At 35.7% G+C, this 11,417-nt stretch overlaps 1 protein-coding gene across 4 annotated transcripts in view; it reads right to left on the bottom strand.

Moving 5' to 3' along the window:
- The window catches only part of PGAP5 (Per1-like protein PGAP5), a 33,594-nt gene extending 25,352 nt beyond the window's left edge, over positions 1-8,242 (bottom strand). The window contains exons 1-4 of one of the 4 annotated variants that reach the window (XM_071664708.1): positions 8,178-8,242; positions 4,143-4,292; positions 3,884-4,020; positions 2,720-2,790 (exon numbers count right to left, since the gene is read on the bottom strand). In XM_071664708.1, the coding sequence (XP_071520809.1) occupies positions 2,720-2,790; positions 3,884-4,020; positions 4,143-4,256 (322 nt within the window). In that variant the 5' untranslated portion in view covers positions 4,257-4,292; positions 8,178-8,242. The other 3 variants (XM_071664707.1, XM_071664706.1, XM_071664709.1) reach the window with 3 other exon arrangements.
- Positions 8,243-11,417: the final 3,175 nt, after the last annotated feature.

Raw genomic sequence — 11,417 nt, forward strand, 5'->3', positions numbered from 1 at the left:
GCTTATTTCCGACCAGCTTTCAGCCAATGAGAGACTATGGAAAACATGATGAATCAAACTTTTAGCATCCTAACCTATTAGAATTTGCAAATCATGAATGTCAACCCAAAAGTTGTTGCACTTGGTACAGAAAAGTTTTAGAAAAAGAGAAAAGGCAGGGCAGGATAAAAAAAAATCATGAAAAAATGCTCAGAGAGAAAGGCTTTTCAACCTTCAAACTGCACATTTCTCTCCTCTTCATTCTGTTCTATGAGCAACAGAACATGCCCACAAGAGGGAAGAGGGTTTAAAGAGAAACTCCCAGAGCCAAATAGGATGGATTCAGTCAAAACTACGGTTATGTCTGACGATGGTTGTAAACGAGTGCCAAAGACCCCTTATCTTACATTACTTCAACAAGAGGTTCCTAAGAATGGCTTAGGTATAAATCGCTTTCTCAATTCATGTGCTCTGGCCAAAAGCCCAGGATGAGTAATAAAATAAATTTCCTAATCCATGTAGACGTTCCTTGCCAAAATGTTCCAAGGTTCCAGGGTGCATAAATAAATGGTCTCCTTGACAATCTCTGGTGAAGTTCAGAGGGTCTCTAAGAGATTTAACTGGACATAGGGCATGATACTCTCATGACGAAGTCTTCCAAGAGGTGTTAACAGGATGGCTACTTCTGAATTAATAGTTTCATTTCTGCTTAATAATCTTGGGTTTAAGTTTAAATTATCTTAACACATAAGAGATTGTCATCAGATAGAAGAAAATTCTTGTGTCTGGACAAAGAATGTAAGTCACTAACTTTCTTCCTTGAGCCAATGTCTATAAGGATAAACATTTTATGAAAAGACAATGTGGAGCTAAACTGCTAGAAAAACTATTGGTCTGCAGGTGAAAGACTTTGGAGGCTCCCACATACACTGTAGTGAAGCATCCAGTCTCTGGAAATATGGGAAAAGTTTATCCCAAACAGGACCTGTCAGATCAATACCAAATCCAGAGAGAAGTATTTGTGATGGGACGTAAATAAGACGATAATGTTATTAGCCTTATTTTGTCATAAAAATAGGCTAAAACAGAATTCTGAACATATGTAAGGCTTCAATCAGGTCCAAAACATTAGATTCTTCAAGGAAGGATGAGTATCATACAATAGGTCTGTTAGGTGTTCTCTAAAATCAGTGCCTATAGAAGTGCTGGAGAGTATTCATAAATATGTATTCTCGAATAAAGAACTTTGAAGTTGGGATCCAACAAAAATTCAGATGTGGTCCAGAAATACCTGAGATATTAACAGAGGAGTATGGCAAAGCTGGAGTCTCTTGACACTAAGGTTGTTTGCCCTACTTTGGGGCTAACAGAATTACCAAACCCTGAAAACCAGCTACACTGATGTTGCAGTTTCACATATTCTTAATTATACTTTACTGTTTTGCAATTACATAAATTACCCCATCATCTTAAGAAAATGTGCAAAACTCTCAAATCTGCAAGGCCAGCTGGACAGGCACACTAAATGATCAGAAATGCCAGGTATGACTTAGATTTATCTCACTTATTTTCTTCCTTTTTTTTTTTGAAGATGTGGATGATTATTAATTCATGCATTATGTAAGGACCAATTGAAGAGAACTGTATTGAAGAATATAAAAAAAATACAATTTACTGCACCATTTCATCAACAGTATGTTGAATGTTTAGAACCAAAGATGATTGTTATAGCTCTGTAAGACTTGCTTATTTTACCTATTTTGCATTTTTTGAATAGTGAATGATTATCAGTTAATGCATTCATTAGGAACCAACTGAAGAGAACTGAGCAGAAAAAATGTAATCATCATCACAGTGCAGAGGAGAGTTATTGTGGTAAGCTGAGCAGTACTGAAGGAGCTGAGCAGCGTGGACTGAAATGGTTGAAACATAAGGAGAGGACTATGAGGATGTGTCAAAAGTGCTAGTGATGGGTTAGAACAAAAAGATGGAAGAATGGAGTAAAAGAGCTTTGAGTTATTGAAGCCTGAGGGCAACATGCTGTCAATGGGGTGAACCACGGCATATGAAATGCTCTAGGGAAGGCATAGAAAGGTCTGCATAGTTTAGCCATGGAGAGGACACTCTTGTTTTGGTGCATTATACATAAAAGCTAGAGAGCAGATGTAACCAATGAGGTTGTTCTTTAACTGATCCTGGCATTACCTTACAACATGAGATATGGCAAACAATTAAAAAATCTATTAGTAAAAGGAAAGATTTTCTCAGATATCAAAGACAGAAAGGTAAATCTTTCTCTTTTTCAAATCTGTTGCAAGTCAAAGCATACATGTCACAAATTGATACAATGTACATGTTTCATAGCATGTAACAAGTTCGAAATGATACAAGTTGAAATATCACAAGTCGAAACACTGGTGTTATTATATCATCAGCATACCAAATGGGGCAAAGGGCTTTTAGGTTACATGTATGGTTTATCAATATTTTTCTTCTAGAGTTCCCCAGTGATGACTCAGGAATTGAGATGTTTTGAATTAACAATACCTTATTAGAATTACTGAGGGCTGTAAGGTCCTACTCCTGTTCTTCCTACAACCTCTAGTGCTCATTGGATAGATCACAAAAGAAAAGAAACTTTAATTTACGGAAAGACTAAAAATTTTAAAAACATTATTCCATCATTTTCCCTACACATATTTTCTGACCTGTAGATAAAGATAAAACTTTGAAAGCTCACCCAAGAATATAAAAACTGAAGGTTTATGTAGAGTGACTGTTGTCTGGAAGGCACGGTGCATCTGCCATTCTCTGAAAATATAGTAATACTTTAACAAACCAATGATGATTATCTTATACACGAAAAAAAAATGAAGAACTGAGCAAAGACATATAAACAATATCGAAAATTCACAAAAATTCTATTTATTCGTCAACTGATTTTTATGATGGTTGAAATGACTTACAAAATAATTCCAAATTTCTTTGTGGGTGCTGTATGCATATATGTGTGTGGTAGCTTGAAGGGTGGCCAAGACTTAACATGCTGTCTCCATAGTCCTCTGCTATGGTGAATATATACCACTTGCACTGTCATCTGAGAAGTGACCTTGTAATGCTTTACTGGTATTTCTCAACACTTTTTGCATTTCTACATCTAACGTTATCATTCTCAATACACTTAAGATGATAAAGAGTACAAAGAGCACACATATAAACGAAATAGTGAAAGAAACACTTATACACGAGTGTCTTGTCAGTGAAAAATATCTACATGCTGGAGTAAAGCTTACACCATATAAAATCAGGGTTTATTGTGTATAATATTCAAAAGCAATCATTTACCAATAAATGTAGGTTAAAATACACAATTCATGACTGATTATTATAAATTATGTCAGTGTCTGTAAACATTTATGCACAAATAACCAACAGCAGGAGCTCCTAGGTTTATCTTGGGTGTGGTTTGTTAAAGTGTTAATGTGGAATGAAATAGTGAACACATGTTCATTCTTCTAATAGCTCCAGAAATGTTTTAAAGAATTAACAGCCATATTTTGAGTCTCTGATGTCAAAAAGGTTGTACATTTTAATGTAACTGTATATATTAATGTAACTGATCTTCCTTAAGAATTTGGTAGGATAAATTTGCCATTCTTCATTTCTTTTACTGCATATTTCAAATAAGCAAGCTACACTTCCACTTTCCTACCAATAGGTTCTTAATGGGTCATCCTGCTACCTTTCTATTTACTATGTGAGTGTACTTGCCATCCCATTTAAACTGCTGGAAACAGTACATCAAGACATAAACCGAAACAAGATGGGAGCACTAAAATCATAGTCTTTCATCTAAGTTGAATGGGAGTGTAACAATCAATGACAAACCTCAATGCTCCCTTACCTTCGTAGTTTATCAAACCAATGCCCATTTCTACGTCCTAATAAGTGGGTGTCAGCTATAAGCATTGCATGAAGGTGAGTTCCTTTATCTGTCACATTCTGATTTGCAGTTCTTGGGTCCAGTGCTGGCCACTGGCACTGTGGAGAATTTTACAAACTATTAAGGCAATTGTAAATATATATATTTTCATATCTACAATGGCAGATTAAGTATACTTGAGATTAATGGGCAACCTTACTCATTGAAACATAAAACTCACCCTAGATATAATGACATAGTAGTGCAAGAATTCACAATAAAAAATCACGCTCGCAATAGCAGCAGTTATTTTTCCTAGGAAACGCACATTTAGTCTGCTTCTTGCCACCATCATCCATTAACCTACTCAAGATGTACATGGAACCACCAGCTGAAATGAAAACAAAAATATCAGATGTCCTGAATTGTGGAGAATACATATCTTAATCTTATGGTGTTTGTCAGTGCCAAACTAATCATAATACCCAATTTTCCACTTGTCCTCCAACACCTTATTATGCACAGCAATTAAGTATTTTCAATAAAACTGAACAAGAATAATCCTTTTATACTGAGTAAATATATGTCCAGTTGTCATGAAATACAAACATGTCATTTCATACCTGTAGCACATCTGAATGACTTTTTCATACATCTTAATTGTTCTCTCTTAAGCGTAAATAAGAACTTACAGAAAATGTCATAATGATGAAAAAAGTACAAAACAGTCAATAAAGTCAAAATTATTTCCAACTGCATGTATACAATTCCTTGTAACTAGATTTGTAAAAATTCAAAAGTAAAAAAAGAAAAATTATACATGAAATATCATCCTTCTGCTGTCATAATTTGCTTCAAGCCATGCTCCACAAGCAGACCCAAATACCGAGAGTTCATCATTTCACTGATTGTTTTACAGCAGATCATAAGTACCACAGCAGGAAACTACTCATCAAGCATAACCTTCTCTATACAGTTATGATGTTCAGCTACTTTTTCAATTTGCATAGTGTCCCTGCATGAAGGTCCATTGTTTCTCCATGAGATATGATTTGTCCAGAGGTAAAAACCTCCGTCAAGGGAGTTGCCATGGCAAAAAGTATCCACTTATCTCTGTCCTTACATGCCTCCCTCACATACACTACTCCACACATTCTTCCACCATTTCTCTCCCTCCAGCATTCTTCCGTTCTATTCCCCCATGTCACAGGTGGTTTTCCTCTCACACCAACCCCTTCAACCAAACTACTGTACACTCCCAGACATGCCCAAGCCACCTTACATTATTACATTTCACCCACTCTACCACTCCACAATTCATTCCCTTTGCATTCCCTGCTATACTACAACTCTTATACACCCTTTCATTTCTTTCTACACTCCATCTAGTCATACCACATGCTCTTCTCAAGCAGCTCATTTCCACAACATGGACTCTTGATCTCTGTGACTCATTCCATGCACATGTTTTAGCTCCACAGGACAGGTTTAGGAGGACTATGGTGTCCCTTAATCCTATCTTCCCTTCCCACACTTAAATCTCTAACCTTCATTATTCTACTAAGGGGCCCAGTGATTCTTCAACCCTGTACTGCTCTCTCTCTTATCTCTCCTTCCATATCATCCAACTTAACCAAGACTGCTCATAAATACTCAATTTCTTTCACCTCTTCCAGTCTTTCTTTCTCCATATCCAAAACACAGTGTACTACACTTTCTTCTTTCACTTATATGATTTGCACAATCCATACTTTCGCTCTGTTACCTTTCAAACACCATTACTTTACTTTTACTACATTTCCTTTGACTCACCTATGCTTAAACACATCATAAAACTCACAACTTTGACAACTCCTCTTTATTCCCTGAAAACAAAGCAATATCATCTGCAAACAGGATTGCCACTAGCCACTATACCTCACTACTACACTCCATTTTCGCATCCACTTTCTCTAGATTTGCTTACATCTATTGTGTTGGAAATGAAATGTTTGAGGACAATATGTAGTGTGAGGTGGTTTGATCAAGTAAGTAATGTAAGGGTAAGAGAGATGTGTGGAAATAAAAAGAGCGTGGTTGAGAGAGCAGAAGAGGGTGTTTTGAAATGGTTTGGGCACATGGAGAGAATGAGTGAGGAAAGATTGACCAAGAGGATATATGTGTCGGAGGTGGAGGGAACAAGAAGTGGGAGACCAAATTGGAGGTGGAAAGATGGAGTGAAAAAGATTCTGAGTGATAGGGGCCTGAACATGCAGAAGGGTGAAAGGCGGGCAAGGAATAGAGTGAATTGGATCGATGTGGTATACCGGGGCCGACGTGCTGTCAATGGATTGAATCAGGGCATGTGAAGCGTCTGGGGTAAACCATGGAAAGTTCTGTGGGGCCTGGATGTGGAAAAGGAGCTGTGGTTTCGGGCATTATTGCATGACAGCTAGAGAATGAGTGTGAATGAATGGGGCCTTTGTTGTCTTTTCCTAGCGCTACCTCACACACATGAGGGGGGAGGGGGATGTTATTCCATGTGTGGCAAGGTGGCAATGGGAATAAATAAAGGCAAACAGTATGAACTATGTACATTTGTATATATGTATATGTCTGTGTGTGTATATATATGCGTACATTGAGATGTATAGGTATGTATATTTGCGTGTGTGGACGTGTATGTATATACATGTGTATGGGGGTGGGTTAGGCCATTTCTTTCGTCTGTTTCCCTGCGCTACCTCGCAAACGCGGGAGACAGCGACAAAGCAAAATAAAAAAAATAATAAAATATATATATATATATATATATATATATATATATATATATATATATATATATATATATATATATATATAATTTTGACATCTAAACATGACTACCAATTTCTTCAACGAAGACTTGGCTATTTCCATAACATGGGGTTTCCAAGATAAAATGGAAGTTACAGAAATGCCAAGTATCACTTGTTTATTGCTTAACTTTCTTATATGATATTCTTTCATTTCAAGACTACCAACTTTCACTTTACTAGAAAAATGCTCTAATCTTTCAGAGACTAGGAAGTATGGGCATCAAAATATTTAACCCCAAAGTCTCCCACCTCCTTCAAAGCCTTCCACTGTCATCATGCGATAAACAAATGTACAAAAAGCAACACTAGTCTAAATCATTTTCACCAGATGTAAGTATTATTCTGTTACCCGTTTGGTCTAATTCCATTGAGAGATAAAGTGGAGTGGTTAGAGTGATACTTATAAAACCAAAATGAAAAAACAGCAATAACAATACAGTACACTCTCCCTCCTCAAGAGGAAGAGATTTACACCTACAGCTCTTATTCTAACCTCAAGATAGTAAACTAATACTGCACAATATCATATTTGTTCAGTGGTAGAAAAAAAAGGAAAGAAAATTTAGTAATATATCTATTCCTTTAGATGAATAGGAATGTGCTTTAGGGGCACGGCGATTCTAACACTAATATCAATGAAAATCACATCAATGGATTCATTAGTTGGTAAAACTTTCTTCTATTGTTAGCATTCACTTATTCACTTACAAGGAGGATAGGTTATTCTTTTTTCAGTTGAAAGCACAATTTTTTTCATATCTCTCCACCATTCAACTAAGGACATATCACCCACCTGATAAACCTTACCTTCAATAGAGTTGTAAATGAATGAATGAGTTTATATTGTTAAAATATATGGATAGTAAAGATATTTTCATATCTCACCAAGGGTAGCGAATAGAAAACATACAAATACATATTTCCACTGTGGTCCTCGTTCATCGATGTAGGTGGAACAGTGTTCTAGTAACTGTTGACAATGTCACTAACATGATTTCCGTCAATAATTTATAGCTTAAATTGTTGCAGCCTTGAATTTCACATTTATCGACGGTCGAGTGACGACCTTCCCATCGCTTCGAAATGTTTAAGTGGGAAAAGATTAAGCTGCTTCACTTATTAAAATATCTATGTTGAATTCTGAGTATACAATACCGTAAAGTACATAATACCGTAGTAAAGAAAAACTTACATGTAACTCACAGGACTTGTAAGTCATAAGACTTCCTCAATCTCTTAATTCAATTTAGTCAATTCTTGCACAAGGATGTCTACCCGTAAAATTTAGGCCCTGTCAGAAGTATCATCTAGTGAGTGCCCTGGCCTTTTAAAATATACCAGGTCTCATCACAGGAGAATGAAAGTGTTTATAACTTGTTTATAACTTTGTAAACTCACTAGTAAATAAGACGATCCATCCATCAGGTTATCGAACTTACCGGGACTATGGCGACTCACTCTGACAGCGAACTTAATACAATACTGCTATTGACTCGAAGCGAAAGAGTAAAACCTCAACAAGGAAATGTAGATTATAGATAAGCATATACCTTTAGATTCTTATAATTTAATCAAAATACTGAATGCATATTGAATAACATCCCAAAAGACATCTGTCTCTGTTCAAGCTGCTGAAACGTCTCGAGCATTCATCTTTAGTAGCGAACTGTCGCTCAGTTTCAACTCATAAAAAGGTATCTTTATTCTTAAATCACTGTGCTTAAATTCAATGATAGTTGGTAGCAACATCATAATTAGAATTAAGAGTTTTATTATTGGAGTTTAAGAATGGCTACTCATCATTTTTTAATGAAAGCAATTCATCAATGTTATTGTTTGGAAAAAGACTACCTGCTTATTTGTATTTTTCCTGTCACTTGATAATATTTACTTTCGGAATTACATTAGCAATACGAGCAAACTTCATTACCGCTGAAAAAAGAAATTGATTTCGAGATGTGATACCAGAATATCTATCTTCAGTTTCTAAAGTTTTGTAGTACATCAGAGGATTAATGATAATGATAGTTATAATGATAATGATAATAATAAAAATAACTATTCATAATATCAATGATAATAATAATAATAATAATAATAATAATAATAATAATAATAATAATAATAATAATAATGATAATAGTAATAATAATAATAATAATAATAATAATAATAATAATAATAATAATAATAATGATAATAGTAATAATAATAATAATAATAATAATAATAATAATAATAATAATAATAATAATAATATGATGATGATGATGATGATGATGATGATGATAATAATAATAATGATAATAATGATAATAATAATAATAATAATAATAATGATAATAATAATAATAATGATAATAATAATAATAATAATAATAATATCATTATTGTTTTTATCATTATTATTATTATCATTATCATTATTATTATTATCATTATTATTATTATTATTATTATTATTATTATTATTATTATTATTGTTGTTGTTATTATTATTATCATCATTATCATTATTATTATCATTATTATTATTATTATTATTATCATTATTATTATTATTATTATTATTATTATTATTATTATTATTATTATTATCATTATTATTATTATTATGATTATCATTATTATTATTATTATTTTTTTTTTTTCTTTTTTTTTTTTGGCTTTGTCGCTGTCTCCCGCGTTTGCGAGGTAGCGCAAGGAAACAGACGAAAGAAATGGCCCAACCCACCCCCATACACATGTATATACATACGTCCACACACGCAAATATACATACCTACACAGCTTTCCATGGTTTACCCCAGACGCTTCACATGCCTTGATTCAATCCAATGACAGCACGTCAACCCCGGTATACCACATCGCTCCAATTCACTCTATTCCTTGCCCTCCTTTCACCTCCTTTCAGGCCCCGATCACACAAAATCTTTTTCACTCCATCTTTCCACCTCCAATTTGGTCTCCCTCTTCTCCTCGTTCCCTCCACCTCCGACACATATATCCTCTTGGTCAATCTTTCCTCACTCATTCTCTCCATGTGCCCAAACCATTTCAAAACACCCTCTTCTGCTCTCTCAACCACGCTCTTTTTATTTCCACACATCTCTCTTACCCTTACGTTACTTACTCGATCAAACCACCTCACACCACACATTGTCCTCAAACATCTCATTTCCAGCACATCCATCCTCCTGCGCACAACTCTATCCATAGCCCACGCCTCGCAACCATACAACATTGTTGGAACCACTATTCCTTCAAACATACCCATTTTTGCTTTCCGGGATAATGTTCTCGACTTCCACACATTCTTCAAGGCCCCCAGAATTTTCGCCCCCTCCCCCACCCTATGATCCACTTCCGCTTCCATGGTTCCTTCCGCTGCCAGATCCACTCCCAGATATCTAAAACACTTCACTTCCTCCAGTTTTTCTCCATTCAAACTCACCTCCCAATTGACTTGACCCTCAACCCTACTGTACCTAATAACCTTGCTCTTATTCACATTTACTCTTAACTTTCTTCTTTCACACACTTTACCAAACTCAGTCACCAGCTTCTGCAGTTTCTCACATGAATCAGCCACCAGCGCTGTATCATCAGCGAACAACAACTGACTCACTTATTATTATTATTATCATTATTATTCTACCATTATTGTTGTTGTTGATGATCTTTTTCGAGATACACTGCAGACCACATCATTCCAGTTCACTATCCCTTGTGCGACGTACACTTTTCTGCATGTTCAGGCTCCAGTCACTCAAAATCTTTTTCATTCCATCCCTCTATCTCCAATTTGGTCTACCCGTTTTCCTTGTTCCCCCTCCACCCCCACTTGCTGACACGTATATCCTCTTTGTTAACTCTCCTCACTTATTCCTTCCATGTGTCCAAACTATTTCAACACACCCCCGTCTGCTCTCTCAACCACACCCTTTTTATTACCAAGCATCTCTCTTACCCTTTTTATTACTCGATCAAAACACCTCACACCGAATATTGCCCTCAAACATATCATTTCCAACACTTCCATCCCCATCTGCACGTCTTCTATAGCCCATGCCTGGCACCCATTTAACATTGCTAGAACTACTATACCTTCAAAAGCACCCACTTTTTGCCCTCACAGACAACAACCTCTTTCCACACATTCCTCAGTGCCGCCAGAACCTTTGCCCCCTCACTCACCCTATGACTCACTTTCCCTGCCATGTCCACTCGCAGGCATTTGAAATCACTTCCTCTAATTTTTCTCCATTCAAACTCAAACCCCAAATAACCTGTTCCTCAACCCCGCTGAACCTAAAGACCTAGGTTTTAATCACATTTACACTCAACTTCCTTTCACACACTGTTCTACACTCAGTCACTAACTAAAAAAAACAGGATCTATCTTATATATATATATATATATATATATATATATATATATATATATATATATATATATATATATATATATATATATATATATATATTTTGTGCTTTGTCGCTGTCTCCCGCGTTTGCGAGGTAGCGCAAGGAAACAGACGAAAGAAATGGCCCAACCCACCCCCACACACATGTATATACACACGTCCACACACGCAAACATACCCACCTACACAGCTTTCCATGGTTTACCCCAGACGCTTCACATGCCTTGATTCAATCCACCGACAGCACGTCAA

The sequence above is a fragment of the Panulirus ornatus genome, chromosome 9, assembly GCF_036320965.1.
Source record: "Panulirus ornatus isolate Po-2019 chromosome 9, ASM3632096v1, whole genome shotgun sequence".
Taxonomy (NCBI): Eukaryota; Metazoa; Arthropoda; class Malacostraca; order Decapoda; family Palinuridae; genus Panulirus; species Panulirus ornatus.